At 38.5% G+C, this 20972-nt stretch overlaps 1 protein-coding gene and 1 non-coding gene across 4 annotated transcripts in view; both read right to left on the bottom strand.

The window, feature by feature from the left end:
- The window catches only part of DMD (dystrophin), a 2676723-nt gene that overhangs the window by 57518 nt on the left and 2598233 nt on the right, over positions 1-20972 (bottom strand). For all 3 annotated transcript variants that reach the window (XM_058291720.2, XM_023592525.3, XM_058291721.2), the window contains 4 exons: positions 8548-8714; positions 5798-5909; positions 4211-4347; positions 3495-3533 (listed from right to left, as the gene is read on the bottom strand). In XM_058291720.2, the coding sequence (XP_058147703.1) occupies positions 3495-3533; positions 4211-4347; positions 5798-5909; positions 8548-8714 (455 nt within the window). The remainder of the gene's footprint in view (positions 1-3494; positions 3534-4210; positions 4348-5797; positions 5910-8547; positions 8715-20972) is intronic.
- On the bottom strand, positions 2015-2146 carry LOC111767308 (small nucleolar RNA SNORA51). Its single transcript, XR_002799161.1, has one exon. It is a non-coding gene; the product is annotated as a small nucleolar RNA SNORA51 (small nucleolar RNA).

Below are 20972 nucleotides of genomic sequence, written 5' to 3' on the forward strand. Positions count from 1 at the left end.
AACAGTAATCTATTCAGTGAGGGCTCTGGTTTAGCCCAATGTCCAAGCAGCAGTCAAGGACTTGGTCAGAACATTAAGGAAAATATGTTTATTTTTTCTTACATTTTAAAAAAAAGCACAAAAAGTATGTTGATACCTGTAGCCAGGCTTGCCTAGGAAACACACTAGAACTTCATATTTCTTCATTAAGATACACTACCATAAGATGATTACAATATTCTACAGCAAATAACTAGGTGGGTGGATACGTTTCTTTCCCGAGGGATAAAGGATCATATTTATGAAACCAACGTCTTTGAGGTCAAGTACCACCATACTCAAATTTTGAATGAATTACAAAGATTTTTAAATTGTCATGAGGAAAGAAAAGGATGACTCCCAAATATAACAGGCAGATCCAAAGGTTTCCATGGGAATCTTCACTAGAGTTTGAGGAAGCTAAACTTCTAATTTCCTAGAACCCCAAGATAGCCTACTGTCAAAAAAATAGTAATAAAGTTTGTTTTGAAATTTTCTGCAGGTCAAGATAATTCAGAACTGGGATTATTTGGTTTATAAGCTCTTTCTTTTGGAAGAGATATGTTTTTTATAAGCTAAGTACCAACTGTCAAGGAAAATATATTAGAAATGTTTTCCTTACAATAGTTGCTACCTTGGTAGTGTATGGAATAATGAAAACCTGAGACCTTGGAGCACGACTACACCAAGAAAAGTAGGCATGTGAATCTAAAACACTTCAATAAAATTTTATACAGAAAACCATATACACAGCTTTAATTCTTAGCCTTGAGGATAATTCCATTTTATTTTTCTTATGAATGCACATACCACCTATCACAGCATGCATAAGCATAAGAACTCATAACAAACCAGAAATCTAAAAGAATATACACTAATAGAGGCACTTGTTAATCCAGAAAATGAGCCAGAAGGTGGTTACTGGTCAGAAAAGAATCATTTAAAAACCAAGAATTAGTAAAAGTCGAAAACCACTTAGTCGAGAAACAAAACTAAAGGTAAGGCCTTCTAAAACATTTTTCCAAGGGAAGGTAATAATACTCTTCCCCCTTCCCACTTCTTAAATACAAAACCATATGCCCAGAAGGAGTACTTCCTATTGTTGTTCATGGCCAATGCCACCCCACACCCCCAACCATTGTCTCTTTTGTGAGAACTCCATTTAGAAGTTTTCATTCACTTAGATTTCAAAACAGAATAGTTTGACTGTCCCAACCTATGGATAAACAATATAAAAGGCTTATGTTAGATTCAGTTTAAAATAATTATGACAGTTACAGGCAAATACAGGTTTCGTCTAAGGAAAGACAGAAGAGCTGTATCTCAGAAAAGTTTCCAATTCTATGATCCACTTTAACTGGATTAAACACTGTCATCATCGGATTTGTTAAAATGGGAGAGATTTCTTGCAAAATAGCACCTTTGAACCTGGCCCTTTTGCCTAAATAGGAGAGCTTTATAAAACATTTTATACATTATGTATAATTCTATGAGTGACTACTTTAACCAAACTCCTGGAATAAACATGGAGTCTGCTGGGCTTGTTTCTTCCTCAAAATCTGAGCCTTCTACTATTTCTGAATAACTCAGGCAACCTTTCCTAAAAAGGCAAAACGGTGACGCTATTGTATCATTTGTTATAGGTATCTTAACAAAGGGTGTTATTACTCTTAAAGTGCCTCAAACTTTAAGACAAATATTCTCCACTTAAAATAAGTTAATTACTTTAAACTGGTTGTTGTGATGCTTTTCATTAACTTATGTATAATATAAACATTATATTCTCTTCTTTCTGTCCAAGAAACTGTCAGCTATTCTTTGCTTATTATTTTTGCGCTACCTCTGTACATGCATTTTAAAAATTTATTCTTTAGCATACTTTCTTTTGGATTTCTTAACTGCCTAGAAGATATTCCAATACAGATTAAAATCCATTTGCTTATTAGGATCCAACCAAGCTGAGGATTTCAGTGTATTCATTTCCCCGCCCCCTCCCCCATGTTCCCCTATTCACAATTCAGACCAGGCACCAGGCCTGGGCTGAGATGTGTATGGGGTCAGCTCACTCTGCTTCCTTTTTCTATATCGTCAGTGCAAGAACACAACCTGTGGTAAGCACCAGGAGGCCTGTATCAATTTTTTAAGTTCTTGTTTATGAAAGGCTCTACGTTCTACAAACAAATGAACTACCTGAGCTAGGGAAAACAATTACCAACAGGCAAGGAACATAACTGAATCTAAATAACTCCCCAAGTTAAGTATGATAATTAAATAAATTGGATAGTCCACTGCTTATAGCTACCATATCTAAAAATTAAGGGACACGATGACACAGTTTTAAAAAAAAAGGGGAAGATTTTCCACTTTCTTTAGGGCACTGAGGATGTAAAATAAACCTCAATTAATAGTTTCCATTTATCACTACAGGACTGTTTTTAAAAAGGGGGATCCAGTTTAAATTAAATTAAATGGTAGAACAATAAAAAAGACCAAATAAAAATAAGCATGAATTCTTACATAAGCCCATCATCCAAATTGGATTTTTCTCTCTTATATTTAATAGAGCCATCTGGCTTTAAATAAACAGTTTAATACAGTGTACTTTGAAATACCCCAAATTTTCTTATAAAACCCCCACATAATAAAATTTTAAAACATGCACGATTTATTTGCTGATAGAGAAATCACAGGTCCCAAAAAGAGCTTTCTAACATTATAAGCTCTGAGATAAATCAACTATATGTTGCTATCTAATATTAGTATTATTAGCACACACCAATAGTAATAACAAAGACTATGGCACACTTTCCTCCAAGGAGAAATGTACAGTTATTTATGAGTTTGAATATTTAGTTTGGAGAGGAGAGCAAAGTAAGTTTAGTCCAAAATTAAGAAGCCCATGTATATAAAGATTAATCAAAGAGCATAGCATAATCTAATAAAAAGTCCACACACCTCATTAAAATTCTTCAACCCAACTCAATATCATACTATAAAACAAATTCTGCTGATTTAAAATAGTCCACTTATAACCAGCTCTAGAGAATTAACCATCATCCTTTCGAAGGTCTTAAAATGCATTGAATCTCAAGAAATATGGCTAAAGAATGTTATGTAATCAGGAAGCTCTTCTTTGCTTAGATTTGAGGAAATATATAAACACATCTTTCAGGAACACAATTAAAAACCCAGTAAGTTCTTTGATTTTGGTTTGAATTCAGGCCAGGATTTCAGCTGGGTAGAATTTCACCAGGTGGAGGAGCTGAAAAGCCCACTCTAATTGGCCCGATCTGTGGTAGGTGGCACCCTCAAGGCTTACCAAGGGAAGAGAGAAAAAAAAAAACTGAAATGAAGGGAGGGAACTTATTATGTCTTTAAAATAAAACACCGCAAAAACAAGTAAAGAGAACAAAAACAGAAAAACCAAGCGAGAGAATGTGTTGGTGGTAGCAGCACCCTTCAGCAAAAGTACTCACGCAGAATCTACCGGCCAGAAGTTGATCAGAGTAACAGGACTGCAAAACAAAAAATGAGGTGGTGAAGAGAGACACAGGAAAACCCAGCTGCAAAATAATTACTGAAAGGCCAAAATAAATAAAAATCCAACCAATTAAGTATGGACCACGGAGAGCAACACCAAATCAAGGCGGAAAGTGAATACAAAGAAAAACAAACAGTCGTGTGATTGCCATTAGAGTTAGGGAAAAACAAGGGGCAGGCTTAAAGGAGAGGAAGACATTATCAGTTTGGTCATGAGATTCATTACTACTTACTGTGACTTCATTTCCTGGATTCTACTTTCTTTCAAGTAGAAAAAAGTGACTAGATGCGACCACACAGTCACATACAAAAAGACCCACGTCTATTGATTTGTGAGGGGAGAAAAATCAAAATGAAATACTGGAATCCCTTAGCTGTAGAACCAGTCCCATATTTCTTAAAAGCTGTATTAGTAGCCATGATGTGGGGTTTTATGCCCGTGTGACACAGAGTTTACCTTTTGGAAAAGTTACTTTTCCGGAGACACAGGAAAATGGCAATTGAACACCAGCTTGTTTTTCTCTTTCAGTTAAAGTGAATCAAAAGAAAGAGAAGAGACTATTTGCATTTGGGAGTGAATGGGGGATATTCAGCTGAGAGAAGTTCAACTACTGGTCAAATGAGAGTCTGCTTTGCTTTTGCCACTACTCACGTTTCCATGTTGTCCCCCTCTAAGACAGTCTGCACTGGCAGGTAGCCCATTCGGGGATGCTTCGCAAAATACCTTTTGGTTCGAAATTTGTTTTTTAGTACCTTGGCAAAGTCACGGACATCTTCTCCTGATGTAGTCTGGAAGGGAAATCATGGTGAAATCAGATTTAGGAGATTTTAGTTTCAAAGTCAATGACCACCACAGTATTTGGCCTCATGGCCCTTGTTTTGTAATTTTGGATAGTGTGAGGGTTGAGAGCAAAGGCTTTGGGATCAGACAAAAGGGGCTTTGAAACCAGGCCTGGTCTTTGCTAGCTTAGGCAACTTATTTACCTCCCTCGGGCTCAGATCGTCTGTTAGATGGGGGCACTGCTACCTCAACAAGGTATGAGGATGAATAAATGAAGTATACAAATTACTAGGCTATCCAATAAGTGGCAGTTTATTGAAGTCTTCAGGTTGAAAAGTTGACCTTAAGTTTTGCCATACTTTATGGTATTTCCGAAGTGATTTCTTTCCCACTGCTGTCATGTTTCACAGACTAAAAGTTGTTCTAGTCACAGCAATGGCATACTGCCCCCACCACTGACTACCTCTGGTGAAAGGAATCAAAGTGAGTAAGCCGATTAAGTAACTGGGAGGGCTGCTCTGATGACGGAAGGGAAAAGAAGTGTTTCTTAAATTTGGATGTGCACATGAACCATCTGCACATCTCGTCAAAATGTAGGTTTTGATTTAGAGAGTCAGGGGGTAGGGCCCAAGGTTCTGCATTTCTCATAAGCTCCCAGGCAATTCCCATGCTGCTGATGCACAGGCTATACTCAGACAGCAAGAATCTAAGGTTAGAGGGCCTAAGATTTCTACCCAGGTCTGTCTGAATGCAAGGTCTATGCCCTTTCCATTTGACGAGGGATTTCTCCAAGTTCTTTTAGCCACTGAACATCCTCATAAAACATCTTAGGAGAGGTTTTCACCTCTGAATTATAAAATCTTGGGCAAATGATTTAACTTCAGGGCTTCAGAGTCCTCTTCTGTAAAAAATGAGATTAAAATATTACTACTGCCTCACACAGGGTAGTTGAAAAGGTAAACACCTAGAATTCGGTTGGTGAGTATTAGTATATAAAACATTTGAAAAGTGTTGGCGGTGAGTATAGAAAACAGAAAAAAGGTGAGGGACACTGATCTTTGAAAGTGGTGGGTTATGAATTTGGGGAACCCCACATACCCTTCACCACCCTCCAATTCACCATTTTCAGTGACCATAAGACCTCTCCACACAAGCTCTAAGGCACTGCAAAATAAAGGTGAAAACATCTGCCCTACAACCGTGTTAATGGAAGAAAACCCCACTTATTCATTCAACAATATTTGTTGAGCATCTAACACATTCCATGCATGCCAGGCACTGCTCTTAGCACCAGGAATAGTGGGGTAGATCCTAGAGCCTACGGTTTGGAGCACGTTAGCTGGGGTACATCTGGGGAAATTAGAAATTATAAGCTTTACACATGACCTACAGTACTGTACAAAATGGAGATGTATCTCAGATGAACTAACTCTCACCTCAGAGGGGTATCTAACTTACCGGGGTGCAATATTCCACCATGGGATAGTGCATTTTATGGCCTTTTGCAACTCGACCAGAAAAAAAGCAGCTTTGGCAGATGTCGTAATTAAAGTGCTTTAGACTCCTGTATCTGGTAAAGAACAAAAACAAACACATATGTATTTCTGCAAATTAAATTCCCAAAGAAGATTCTTAATAAACCTTCTTCGACATTCTCTTTATTCTAGACACAAAATGCAATGTGCATTAGTCCCACAAGGTAAGTGATTAACTTCCCACCTCCAGATTTCTCTGGTGCAAAACATTTTGGCAGAAAGATGATCTTATAAACATATGGAAGGAGGGGAGGAAAAACTCAGCTCTTATTTCAACTCTCAGATAAAATCTCTCAGAATAAGTAGGAAGGAACTGGCAGACGTCTAGTCTTTTAAAGACCAAATACTAGAATTTGAAATAACTTGAGAGAGAGACAGAGAGAGAGAGAGATATTGATGAATTGCCTGCCCTGTCCCCTATCCATTGTGGGGACTAAAATTTTCTGAAGCAATTTTAAAATGTACAGAGATAAAGCAATTTCATAAGACAAAAGAAAATTGAACAAAAACTCCAATTAAAAGGAACCCTGCTTTAATTACATTTTCTGATTGGCTGACATGATTCATCTTCAAATAGTGATGTAAGCAATCTTTTTTTAAAAAATCTCTTTATCTTTCTTCAGAAATCCCTTTCTACATTATCTGCAAATGATAGTTGAAGCCCCAAGAAAAGACAAAATTTGGATTAGATGACAGAATTTATAATCTGCTAAGTACCAGTTTGTACATTTCCCTCCATTCCCAGAACACTGCATTTTTGGTTTCAAACCATCCCTGCTTTTTGCTTTCTCAGATAAGAACCTTAGCCAGTTCAAATAAACATATTCCTTATGTCACAAATAGGAATGTGGGGAGGAGGAAGTACCTTTTTATTTTATTTTTAGATCCTGACCATCTTTTGAGGCGAGCAAAGGAAGAAAGAGAAGTACTGATTGCTAAAATAAATCTAATTTGATAAGGGCAAAAGAATTGAATGTAGAAATGCTGTTTTAGATCCTCTAAAACACTGGTCTCCTTTTTATTAAGTAAATTCTCTTCTCTGCATACAAATCTCACCAGCACTGGGAGCTGAGTAAAGAAAGGTAAGCCACGTAATGCAGTTCCCTGCAGCTTCCCCTCCCGGTCTCCCATCCCAGCCTTCTTACCTGCCAAAAACAAGGAAGAAAAGAAGGTGTCCTTTGCAAGCAGTGCCTACTCACTGTTGTCTACTTAGGCTTTAGAAACCTCTAAAGAGTTTTTTTTTGAAAACCTCTTTGTAAACAGCATGAAGTATGGAATGATTAATACCAATGGTAAAAAAAAAAAAGAACACCATAAATAAAAGGCACATGAATGGCACAAAGTAGTTATTAAGAAACAAAGTCATAAAACAAGCCTAAGCATAACGAAGAAAGAGTATTTACTTAGCTGCTAAGTGGATTCTGAACAGGTATAGACTATATAGCTAGGTTACAGTTTTGTGCTTTATTCATCACTATGGAAACCTTGATGTTGATTCAGATGTTTAAATGCATCACTGCTTCAGAATTAGGATTTAGGATTATTGTTAACTAAGATTAATTCATTAGAAAGTATCCTGCTTCCCCAAACAGGTCAACAAGACTGAAGATGTAAGAGCCAATTGTTTTCCCTGACAATTTTAAGAATATCACAATAATAACCTGCTATGTTTCCCTTATTTTTACTTTTAAATTTATAAGGAACATTTCTTCTTTTTAGCTGCTTCATGAATCTTTCTTACTTGCAAACTTTATATTCCCTTGGAAGTTCATTAGGATACTATGCAAGGAGTGTAATAAGAGTCACAGGCAGGAAAGTGGATTTTTGGCTCAACTGATAGAGTGTCTGCCTACTATATGGGAGGTCCAGGGTTCAAACCCAGGGCCTCCTGACCTGTGTGGTGAGCTGACCTATGCGCAGTGCTGATGCATGCAAGGAGTGCCCTGCCACGCAGAGGTCCCCCACATAGGGGTGCCCCACCCAGGAGTGGCGGCACACATATGGAGAGCTGACACAGCAAGATGACACAACAAAAAGACACACTGATTCCCAGGTGCCACTGATAAGAATGTAAGAGGACACAGAAGAACACACAGTGAATGGACACAGAGAGCAGACAAGGGTGGGGTGGGGGGGGAGGAAGGGGAGAGAAATAAATAAAAAATAAATCTTAAAAAAAAGAGTCACAGATAAAGAAGAAAATTCTAGTATGCTTGAAACAATTCTTCCTATTTAAAGGGGAGAAGTGGTGAGCTGAGCTACCATGATGAGCTTTCTAGGATAGAGTTATCTCAGTTTGATAACTGATTCTTGGAGAGTTTCTATAAACAGAAAGACCATTGAAAAAAAAGAGAGATGGTAAACCTGCTTGGTTCAAGAAGGGAGGAAGGTGTCGTTAATCTGTATGTCCTTGACAGTCCCATTCAACCAAACATGTGGCTGTGAAGAGCTGAAGAGTGAAGGTGGAAAGGGACATGTGCCTAATGAGTCAGATCCACCAAAATAAGCCAGCCATCGAGGAGTGACAGGAGTGATCGATGTTTCAGTCCCATCACCTCCTCTCCCACTTGGGAGAGGAACAAACTAACAGCAACTGGCACAGAAGAGAAACAACAGAGTCATAAAAAGGCAAGACGCAAGAAGAAAAAAAATGTACTATTTTGGCTTTAATACCTGAATCCAATGATTGGACACTCCTTGCAAATGTTACACTTGGCCTGATGCTTGGCAGTTTCCGCAGCAGCCACTCTGTGCAGGACGGGCAGCCACACCATCGACTGGGGTTCCAGTCTCATCCAGTCTAGGAAGAGGGCTGCTTCAATCTCGGATTTATTATTAGCCTGCAAGGAAAGGAAGGAGAGAGAGAAAGAGGACAAAAGAGTGCAAGAGAGAAGATGAGCATGTTCAGGCAATAAGTTAAAAAAAAAAAAAAAGCAAGAACAATAGTTGTTCAGTGAGACCCATTTTTCACAACTTGCTCCTGTAAATGTCCCCCTAGGTCCACATGAGCCACCTACCCCTAAGGCTTTGGTAAACTGCCATTACTCTTTTTGGCTATTAGATGACAAGAAAACAAAACAAAGCAAGTGAACAGATGGAAAAAGTAAAGCAAAACACACACCAGAGCGAGACTATATCTAGCTCTAATTTTTAAATAGATACATATAAGTAAAATGTAAGTGTTTACTGACAAAATTTCAAAGGAGGAAAAAATATCTCAGGAACTACTGGTTCATTTTTTTCATAGAGAACCTATTTCTCAATGATTCATAGAGTCATAATGAAGGGGCTTTAAATATTGGATTGAGAAAAGTGGACATGGTGGACGATGGGTATGGGGAAAGGCAGGAAGAGATGAGAGGTGGAGGTGTCTTTGGGACATGGAGCTGCCCTGGATGGTGCTTCAGAGGCAATCACCGGACACTGTAAACCCTCACAGGGCCCACTGGATGGAATGGAGGAGAGTATGGGCCATGATGTGGACCATTGACTATGAGGTGCAGAGGTGCCCAAAGATGTACTTACCAAATCCAATGGATGTGTCATGATGATGGGAACGAGTGTTGTTGGGGGGGGAGAGGGGGGGGTGGGGGAGCGGGGTTGAATGGGACCTCACATATATATTTTTGATGTAATATTATTACAAAGTCAATTAAAAAAAAATTCATTTGGTCCCCGGTCCCCAAATCTCAATTTACAGACAAGAAAGCTGAGATGCAGAATTGGAGAAATAGCTTTTCAAAGGCCTAACAAACTGGTGGCAGAGCTGGTTTTAGAATTCAAACCTCCTGGCGTAGTGCTGTTTTCATGGTGCCCTGTTGCTTCTCTGTCTCTCTCCCTCTTTCAAAGTCTAAATTTAATAAACACAATTTCTCTTAGATAGTACAGTGAAAGCTCTAAATATAATTACCAATCATTTCATCAATGAGTATTGGAGTCATGTATTTTAATTGTCTTTTGTTAAAAAAAACCCATACATAACTGTCTTTTCACTTCTTATATTGTCAGTTTGTTTGGATAGACCCATATATTGACCGCTTTTTTACTTTTCATTGCTTCTTCCATCCTTGTCTTCTGCTTGAAAAACATCCCTTAGAACTTTCTTTAGTGAATATCTGTTGGTAGCAAATTTCTCAAGTTTGTTTGTCTGAAAATATATTTTTATCCATATTCTTGATAGATATCGTCATTGGGTACTGACTTTTAGTTAAAAAGGTTTTTTGGCTTTGTTTGCTTTTGTTTTGCTTTGGCAAAACAAAATATTACTCCACTTGTATCTTGCTTTCTCAATTGGTACTGTGGCAGAGTTGGTTGGCTCCTTTGAAGGTAATCTGTTCCTTTTCCTGTCTTTGACTCGGGTTTATGTACCTAAAATTTTATTTATACTGCTTAAGATTCACAAGCCTTCTTGAACCTGTGATTTAGAGTCTTTAATCAGCTCTGGAATCTTCTCAGTCATGATCTCAACAAATGGTGCCTGTTCTCCATTTGTTCTTTCCTTGGCATACAAAATTCAGATAAATGTTAGACCATCTAAATCTATCTATCTTCCATTTCTCTGAACAGGCCTTCTCTATTTCTTCTTTCTTCATTTTGGGTTTTTTTTTTTCATTTTTTTTTCATTTTTCTGTGCTTCATTGATAATAATTCCTTCTGATCTGTTTCCTGGATATCTACTTACAAGACTGGGTATCTATTTACTAGATGCTTTCTTCAGCAGCATCCTTCCTGCTGAAAAGCCATAGACTAAGTTTTAAATTTCAGCTATTGTACTTTTTAGTACCTAGACATTCTATTGGGCCATTTTTAAAGGTATTTTTTAAAGTCTATGGTTCCCTATGGATATTATTCAATCTTGTTTTTTAATTTTTAGACAAAGTAAACATAGTTAAAAAATAATAATCTTTGTTCAGCAACTCCAATATGTGAAATTGCTGTGGGTTTACTTCTGCATTTTGCTGTTTCTAACTGGCCTCACCTTGGTTTCTTGTGTGCTTAATTTTTTCTTTTTTTGCTATATACTACCTCAACCTTAAAAAACTGTTTTCTGGAGATACTTTGAGCCTTAGGATAAAGGTATCTTCTCCAGAGATGATTTTCATTTGCTTTTGCCAAGAACCAAGGGGCACTACCTGTTCCAAGGCCAGTTTAAAGGGAATATATAGCACCTGATACTCAGTATCATACAAATAATTAATATTTGAACTGCAAACCTATGTTGCTTTGAATGTGGTTTGCTAATAAAGGATCCATTCACATTTCAGACAGAAATGCAGTAGGGTTTAGACTGACAAGTTACTTGGCTTGCAACACTGACCACTTCAGCAGTACTCTAGTTGCTACCCCTGATTTAAATTTAACATTATGAGCTGTCTAACCTTGGATTTCCTAGCCGCAGAATGGTATCAATTCAAACTAGTGATCAAAAGCTTTTGTTGAGCACTTTTCTCTGTGTAGAGTGCCATCACAGAGGTACTTTGCAGAAAATAAAACCTAAATGAAAAGGAATTCTAGAATCTAAAGATGAAAGAGACTATGGAATTCAATTCATTCTTTTGGATTGGCACCACAGAGCTGGAAGACCTTCAGCAGTTCTCGGGTCCAAACTCTTTTCAATGCCAGTGTGTTCTTACAGCCACTAGATAAATACCACCCGTGAGAGGGAGCAAACATCCTGAAAAGACAATCTTGGACATACACGTATAGGTACCCCTGTCAAAAGTGCTTTTATCACACTGAGCTGAAATCTGCCAGCATAGAAGATAGGAGCAGAGGTTACAGATTTAAACCACTGGGTTCTGGATTTGAACCCAACTTTGCCACTTACCAGCTGTGTGACCTTGGGAAAATGACTTCATTTCTCTGTGTCCATTTTCTTCTGCTTTGAAATGGAAATATTAGTAGTGCCTACCGGAAAAGTTGTTTTAAGAATGAAATGAGTGATTAAGTGAAAAGCACTTGGGACACTGTCTGGCATATAACAAGGGCCATGTCAGTGTTCACTACTGTTATTGTCGTTTTATTACAGCAGAAACCCAGAAATCTCCAGCCTTCTTTTAAGCCTTTAAACATATTTTACCAGAGCTTTCATGTCTCTCCAAGTCTCTTCATCCCTACTTATTTTATTTCTTCCTCATATGGCATGGCTTGGTTTGCCATTGTCCTTTTGAAAACTATTCTCCAAAGGTGATCTTCTGGAAATGGTATCTTCATTTGTTTGGATAGTATAATTGGATGACTTTCTTTTGTTCTGTACTGTAGACTCACACAGAGTTTCTACTCAACTAAAACCTCTGGGTCAGTGTTTCCCAATGCATCCCGCAGATCAATCATCCAGCAAAATGCTTTGTGACAAGAAGGTCAAATTAATTAAGGAAACATTGCACATTATATCTACCTCTTAAAATTCTTAATGCACGTCAACATATTGAAATTGAGATGGTCTTCAGTAAAGAAATATATTGAACTTTGACCTCAGAATTTCCCACACTTAATTGTTCAGTGACCCTAAGAACTTTTTAAAAAATAAAATTATAAGGCCTATGAACACCACAAAGTATTAATGTCTTGCTGGACATTATAAGAAATGCAATTCTTGGCTTTTTCCAGGGAATCCTCCACTCTGTACTTGGTCATTTGGACTTTCCTGTTAGTCTGGGCCCATTGTACAATCTCATCAACATCTTTAAGAATCCTGACTCTGTAGCCAATGAATCAGCCATTCTTCCCAACTTTGTGTAATTTTTACATTTTACATGAAACATATGTTCTGTTTTCATCAAAAAGTCACTGGTGAAACATTAAACAGGCCGTGGTCAAACATGAACTATGCCATTATAGCCTGCATCTCAGGTCAACATGGATCCATTATTCAGTACTCTATGATTCTTCCCAGTGATATTACCATCTAGTCTTGACTGTATATGTTTGTACATTTTGTACACAAGGACACGAAGGGAGACTTTGCTAAAAGAATCGCAAATTTTCGGCCACAGTATGGCCTGTAACAATCCTTTGTTCAACTTGTCTAGAAACCAACCTTACCAAAATAACCCTTTACCATATGACCTGGCAATCCCACAACTAGGTATATATCCAAAAGCATTGAAAGCAGGGACTCGAAAAGATATTTGCACACTGATATTTATAGTGGCATTATTCACAATTGCCAAAAGTAGGAAGCAACCCAAGTGTCCATCAACCCGTGATGTATAAACAAACTGTGGTGGGAAGTGCATTTGGCTCAATGGATAGAATGTCTGTCTACCACATGGGAGGTCCACAGTTCAAACCTCCTTGACCCGTGTGGAGCTGGCCCACGTGCAGTGCTCATGTGAGCAAGGAGTGCCGTGCCATGCAGGGGTGTCCCCCGCGTAGGGGAGCCCTACGCGCAAGGAGTGCACCCCGTAAGGAGAACTGCCCAGTGTGAAAGAAAGTGCAGCCTGCTCAGGAGTGGCACCTCATACACGGAGAGCTGACATAGCAAGAGGACACAACAAAAAGACACACAGATTCCCGGTGCCGCTGACAAGAATAGAAGCAGACACAGAAGAACACACAGCAAATGAACACAGAGAGCAGACAATGGGGGGGGGGGAGAAATAAAAATAAATAAATCTTTTAAAAAATAAAAAGTGTGGTATAGATGTACAATGGAATATTATTCAGACATAAAAAGGAATGTAGTCCTGATACATGTGATGACCACCAATGGACCTTGAAGATATCACATTGAGTGAAATAAATCAGACGAGGCTCAAAAGGACAAATATTATATGATCTCAGTATTATGAGATGATTAGAATAACCAAAGACATAGAATCAGAAACTTGAATATAGTTTCCAAGGGGACAGGTTGGGGGTGATGAAAAAGTTTTGGTAATGAGTGGTGATGATGGTAGCACAATAATTTGAGTGTAATTAACAAACTATATATTTGATTGTGGTTAAAAGGGGAATTTTTAGGGTATATATTGTTAATAGAATAAAAAGTTTTAAAAAGCCATAGGACTGTACAACATAAACAGTGAACTCTAATGTAAACCATGGACTACAGTTAATAGCATAATTATACTAGTATTGTTTCATTAGTTGTAACAAAGATACCACACTAAAGCAAAGTATTAATAATAGGAAAAATTGTGTGTGTAGGGGTATACAGGAACTATATTTTCTGTATGATAGTTTTCTATAAACCTACAACTTCTATAATAAAAGACAATTTTTAAAAATTGCACACCAGAAAAAAATAACCCTTTGAGCAAAGAGACAAAACATTATAGAGAGGCAATCAATTGAAGAGTTACTAATTTATTTCTATTTAAAATATGAGTTTATTATTGCTTATCCTGAACCTGTATTTTTTTCTGACTTATGTTTAAATGATAGCTAGTTTAATGATGGATTAAAAGGCATGGTGCCAAATAGGACTACATGCTGAATTTTAAAAATGTAATAATAATATAAAATTCTGTTCATTCCAAAAGACGGGTACAAAATCTGACCATGACTTAGCAACAATACAGGTATAAAACAACAAAATAAAATAAAACAAACACCATGCCTTTGATGAATAACTCCAGGGATAGCCAGAAGAATGTCAGGGAATATTCTCATTACTCTCAGTACTGTTCAAACCCTTCCTAGAAAACAGTGTCTAGTTCTGGTGGCTATAGCTGACCCAGAACATAGAGAAGAGAAGGCTTGGCAGAAAGGCACAATGATAATTAAAGGGTTTGAAAGCCCCATGAGAACAGCTTAAAAGGAATTGGGATTATTTAGCTATGAAAAAAATAAATAAAGAGAGAGCATGTGTGAGAAAGAGTAGCTGAAGGGGCGATGAAAAAAAAAAAATAAAGAGAGAGCATGTGTGAGAAAGAGTAGCTGAAGGGGCGATTTAATAACAGTTTTCAATTATGTGAATGGCTCTTGCATAGGGGCCTGTGACCAGCTGTTCAATCCCTCCACTGAGGACAGAACAAGAGGAAAACAGGCTTAAGCAGCATGAAGGATTTCAGCTGTAACTCATACAGAAGTTTCCTGATGCCGAAAGTTGTTACAACATTAGTGTGAATTACCAAGGGAAACGCTTTCAAAAAACTATAGATTCTCCCATGCTTCAAGGTTGGAAAAATCTCAAGGTTCTTTCCAGCTCCTGAGCTGCAAGATCTATCATTTTGACTCTTCTAAAACTGCTCGCGAATGCCAACTGACAGCACTGAAGACAAGATACGGGGATTCACATTCTCATTCTGTTTCCATCTTTCATTTTTACTACAAACCATTCTGTATCCTAGTGGTATAGTCCCTCTCCTTTTGTTTGGCGAGAAGGAAAAAATTAAAAACCACACAAGCTTCTATAAAGATCTAACAGAAGCAGAGTTAAAACTCAGCTAAAATTATATTTTCATCATTTCAGAAAACAATAACCACAGACAGATCTGAACATCGGGAGCCGCTGAGGTCAAAAGGCTGGTATGAAGGCACTAGATTGACATAATCCCTTTAGGTACCATTATTTTACTGATTTACATATGGGCCTCTTATCTTCTTTTTTCAGTATCTGCAATGACCCTTGGCCTTACCCCTAAGGGCCAGTTTCAAACTTCTAAGCAAAAACTCTTCAGAGTGGGCTATTCAGACTTGTGTTTTGGTTTTGTTTTCCCAGTGCCTCCTTTTCCCTCTATGGCAAATACTCAAAACCCAAAAAACAAAGATACCACAGCTCTTGCAGTTGTGAGAGCCACAGCACGGAAATACCTTGGGTTTCCCCTCCTCCTTTGTTAGTCCTCAGCTATCAGCAACTCTCTCTTGCACAAAGGCCAGGGGAAGGAATCAAGTGGTCATCACAGTTGCTCTGTTCCAGCAGCTTGGGTACGGTTTTAAACATATACCATCTTCAAAAGGTATAAAGACAGTTAAAGAAATCCCAGGATCTGGAATTGCTAGCTGAGAGATTGAAGTAGCGATATAAGACATGCAAAGGGCATTGCATGGCAAGATAAAGAGTTAGGGCATTTGCTGGCTTTCAGAATACCTTCTGGCTTGCTGTCAGGTTGTGCTTTCCATAAATCCTTGGGCACTGAAGGGCCAGGTCACAAATGGCTGCCAGTGGGTCAACCTGAATACTCATTTTTCTCCCAGGACAACGGTATCAATTCATGGATACAGAAGAAAAGCAACGAGAAGATTCCTCAGCAAGCTGGCCACCCTGGCTACCAGAAACACAGATCTCATGTTTTTAAGAGACGCCAACTGACATCTCAATTGTGAGGTTTGTGAGAATCATGTCAATAGGTAAAAAATGAACATAATTAGTATAGAGAGAAGGAAATGTTATGCAAGAGGCTGTGCCTGGTAATGCTCAGGTGATAACAAGGAACTACAATCCTGAGAACAACACATTCCTATACTTCCTTAGGTTTTCTCCTTGATTCAAGTTACTTAAGACAGGAACTGTGTGCCTGGACCCTCCCTGAAAGTTTGTTGAATTGAAGGATGGGTGGGAATTAAATTGCAATGTGGTCACAAAGGAAAAAAAGGATTATAGGAGCTGAATGAGTTCAGAATAAAAACTGCCCAGTCATCTGGAAGAGCCAAAAATTAAACTTTTAAGGAGTATTTTAGGGAGAGAAGAAAAAATAAGGACATTTTCAAACAGTCCAAAGTTTACTTGTATTTAATTTTTCAAGTAAATGTCTCTTTACTCGTTTGTTATTGTGTCAGACACGAAAGGCCAAAAGACTAGTTCCAAATATGGAGAATATGTATAGAATATGTATGTATGTTTAAAATACAGGATTAAACTATAGCAATAGACAAAATTCAAATGGGGTGCCCTAAAGGAAACTCACAGGCAAGCAGCCATGTCCTAAAGTAGTGGTTCTTAACCACGGCTGATTCTGTTCCACCACAGGACATTTGACAATGTCTGAAGGCATTTTTAGTTATCAGAACATGGGGGACAGTGGGTAGGGGTCAGGGCTGCTGCTAAATATCCTACAGAGCCCCTGCAACAAAGAATTATCTTTGGCGGGGAAAAGAGTGTGTGTGTGTGGAGGCTGGGTATATGTGTGGGTGTGTGAAAGTGCATGTTTGAGTTTTATTGGTCGAGTTCTTGCCCATTTAGAGGAAAAATAATAACTAAATATAAAAATACTGAATGCATACATATGCATGAATTGAATTCCCAAACATTCTTATTGACTGAAGAAGGCCAACTTATGGAAAACACTGGGGACAAACCACAGATTTGAAGAGAGGTTAATTTCTCCTTCCTGGATGCTTTCATCTGCTCTTTTCACTAGTAAAATGTGCTCTTCAAAAATCCAAAGAGGGACGTGGATGTGGCTCAAGCAGTTGGGTGACCGCCTACCACAGGGGAGGTCCTAGGCTCAGTTCCTGGTGCCTCCTAAAGAAGATGAGCAAAACAGCAAACTGACGTGATGGGTTGGCATGGTGAGCTGACACAAGAGGATGATGCAATGAAGAGATACAACAAGAAACACAATGAACAATGAGACACAAAAAGCAGGGAGCAAAGGTGGCTCAAGCCATTGGGTGCCTCCCTCCCACATGGGAGGTCCCGGGTTTGGTTCCCAGTACCTCCTGAAAAGATGAGCACATAACAAACAGACACAGAAAGCAGATTATGGAGTACAAACAATGGGGAGAGGGGTCTAAAATTTAAAGAATAATTTTTTTAAAAAAATCCAAAGAATAATTTTGATGTTGCTGCCATTGTTAACAGGTAATAGCATCAATAGCTGATGACTTAACTTTCCCGGCCCAGATTGTCAAAAACCCCTACTGCTGGGAAAGATTTGATGAATGTAAATTTATCAAAACTCTTTTGTGAATTACAGTCTGTACACAAAGATTTAAAACTACAAGGAGAATGGCTAGTCAGGGTCACACGATATAGGACAGGCAGTTCCTGACTGTTCCCTGAGCTGTTATTACAATTTCTTTAACAACCTCTAAATCTACCAAGGGCATCAGTGAAATATTTTACATAAGAGAGAAGTCTGCACTAGCAACGAACATAAAAGGAGGAACAAGAACAAGTTGTAAAGAATATTAATGATTCTTCTCCCAAACAATCCCAGTTTTTATGAAAATCAAATGGTAAATTAAAAAAAAAATCTCCTACAAAACTATATGAACCTGGAGGTAACAAATAAAACAGAAGGAAGGTGGCATTTTGATCCTCTTAGATGTAACACAGTTGTGTTTTACCTTTGAGTTGCTGAGGAAACTAAACTGTAGGGTCAAAAGGGATCATTTATGTGAAGTTCCATGCAAAGTTTTTTCACATCTCACTCTTCGTCTACCCTACTTCTCTTGGGAGAGCAATTGGTCTCATTGAAAAGCCACACCACATGTATAACACTGTTTTCTATCTCTTATAGCTCTGTTACAAGAGTTTTTCCCTTGCAGATGAGGTAAGACTTTGCTGATAGTGGTCACGCTTTGAAATAAGCACAGTAATCCATTTTCCGTTCAGCCTTTCCCATTTGTAACATTTAGCATATAATCAAAGATACTTGGAGATAAGTCGCAGTGGTGATAATCTGCTTTGACTTTATTGGATGAGGAAAGGCTCCAAGAGGTTAAAGAAACAGCTCAAGATTGTCTATTATTTTAATAGTAAAATAAATATGCCTAAAGTAGTCTTTAAAAGGGGGGACAAAATTGATTTCTTAAAGTAACATGCAGGCTAATTTCTGAAATCGTTTGAATCTTGAACTTGTTTGAGAGTGCCAGAAGCTCTGATAGCTAAGTAAGCAAGGCCTATGTAGGAAAGTCCTGAGCTGAATTCTATGCTGAGTTACTGATGGCCACAAGAAGGTACAAAAGTGAATACCTAAAAGCACTGTGATAAATGTCTACTCATGTCTCCTCTGATCGCCTTTCCCCCTTCTTTTTGGCATTACTGGTTCTTTCTATGTTAGATTTTATGTAGCTACATGGACTGATAAGGGTAGACCAACATATACTGAAGTAGCAAACAGGAAAAGAAGAAACAGAAAAGGCTATGAGTTTCTGACTCCTCCTTAGCTCAAAGGCCATGTTTTAGTTATTTTGATTTGTTGCTCCTATAAGAGAGTTGGCTGATGTGGATATGTATTTATTAGACATACGTTTACATTGCTATGGAGAAAAAGGAACGTTAATTCTAAGCACTGGCATTTTAAACAATGCCCTGAGGGAAGCGGACTTGGCCCAGTGGTTAGGGCGTCCGTCTACCACATGGGAGGTCTGAGGTTCAAACCCCGAGCCTCCTTGACCCATGTGGAGCTGGCCCATGCACAGTGCTGATGCGCGCAAGGAGTGCCCTGCCATGCAGGGGTGTCCCCCGCGTAGGAGAGCCCCACGCGCAAGGAGTGCGCCCTGTAAGGAGAGCCGCCCAGCGTGATAGGAAGTTCAGCCTGCCCAAGAATGGCACCACATACATGGAGAGCTGACAGAGCAAGATGACACAACAAAAAGAAACACAGATTCCCATGCCGCTGACGACAGAAGCGGACAAAGAAGAACATGCAGCAAATGGACACAGAACAGACAACTGTGGGGAGGGGGGAGAGAAATAAATAAATAAATAAATCTTTTTAAAAAAAATGCCCTGACAAAAATGGGGTCCAAAGCTGAGTCAGGAGTGGTTCTATTCTCTGCCATTCTAAACCACTTTGGATGCCCATAGCAATACTCAAAAAGAAAAGGGAGAGGGAGTTCTTCCTTTACAGAAGCAAGTCTGCTAATATATGCAGAAGGAATGGCAGAATTAGAAAATGACTATTATGCAGTCAGCAATGTAATAACTGAATTAGACAAGGATCATCAATGGATGATAAAATGAGGTTGAAAGGCTGATGAGTAACTGGCTATTCACAGGATCTCAAAAATATCACAAAATTGTTTTCTAATGACCAAGGGTAAAGGGTACTTTTACGATGGAAATATCTGGCAGACATCACCCTAATATCCTTGATGTTACCAGTAAGAACACAATGTATTTTGTCCCTTTTGGTGTGATACAATGGGAAATACATAACATCACCTCGATTGTCTTCTTGCCAAAACAAAAATGTAAGCTGAAACTAATCATGAGTAAACAATCAGACCAATCCAGAATGTGGTATATTCTTTAAGAGAACCTACCTGAGATCTTCAAAAATGGCAATGTCATGAAGGAAAAAACAAAACCAAAGGCTGGGAAAACAAACAGCTAGCTCCAAGGGACATGCTGGGATCAATGGTGGAAATTTCAGTGCAGACTGCATGCAGGTTGACATTGTTCAATTGACATTGAATTTGAGTGTGACAATGGCATTGCAGTTATGTAGAATGTCCTTTAAGGAAAAGAAGATATATGATGACATGCTTAAGAGTTCATGTTATGATGTCCCTTACTTTTAAGTGGTAAAGAGGGAAAGTGTATGTGTGTGCATGCATGTGTGTACACATACAGATACATACATGGAGAGAGAGGGGAAGGGAGGGAAGATACTAAGCATGAGCTGCACCGATGTATGGGCTATACAGGTGTTTATTATATTTTTCCTTCATCTTCTGTATCTTTGAAATTTTCCAAAAGAAAACACTGGTTGACACTATTGTTCTTCCCAAGTCACTCCCTCCTGGGGGAGAGAGTAAGATAAAGAGGTGTGTAAGAGTGACTTGAATGACTCTGAAGTGAGAGAGTAAATAGCATTAATGTCAATGGTATAAAACTTGAAAAGCTCCTCAGGCTGTATTTTCTCAAAACAAACAAACAACAACAACAAAAACCCACCGCCAAGCTATCACTGAGCTGATTTCTTCCCTGCTCATTTACCTTCATTGTTCCTAACACATCCCCTCATACCTTCTGCTTAGATGCTGCTTTTCTGAGATGTCTAAATGTAAATCTCCAGCTCTGAAAATGAGTTTAAGAGAAATTTTTCTTGTTTGAGGTCAGGACTGAGAGGTCAAGAGGTGTCTTCATGAAGACAAGAAGTAAAAGGCTTCCCATAACTGCTTTCTTGGGTAGAAATCAAGTATTTCATTTAAAGTTCTAAAGATAATCAGCAGGTTGAAGGCCAGCAGTCACTGCTCTA

The sequence above is a fragment of the Dasypus novemcinctus genome, chromosome X (genome assembly GCF_030445035.2).
Source record: "Dasypus novemcinctus isolate mDasNov1 chromosome X, mDasNov1.1.hap2, whole genome shotgun sequence".
Lineage (NCBI taxonomy): Eukaryota > Metazoa > Chordata > Mammalia > Cingulata > Dasypodidae > Dasypus > Dasypus novemcinctus.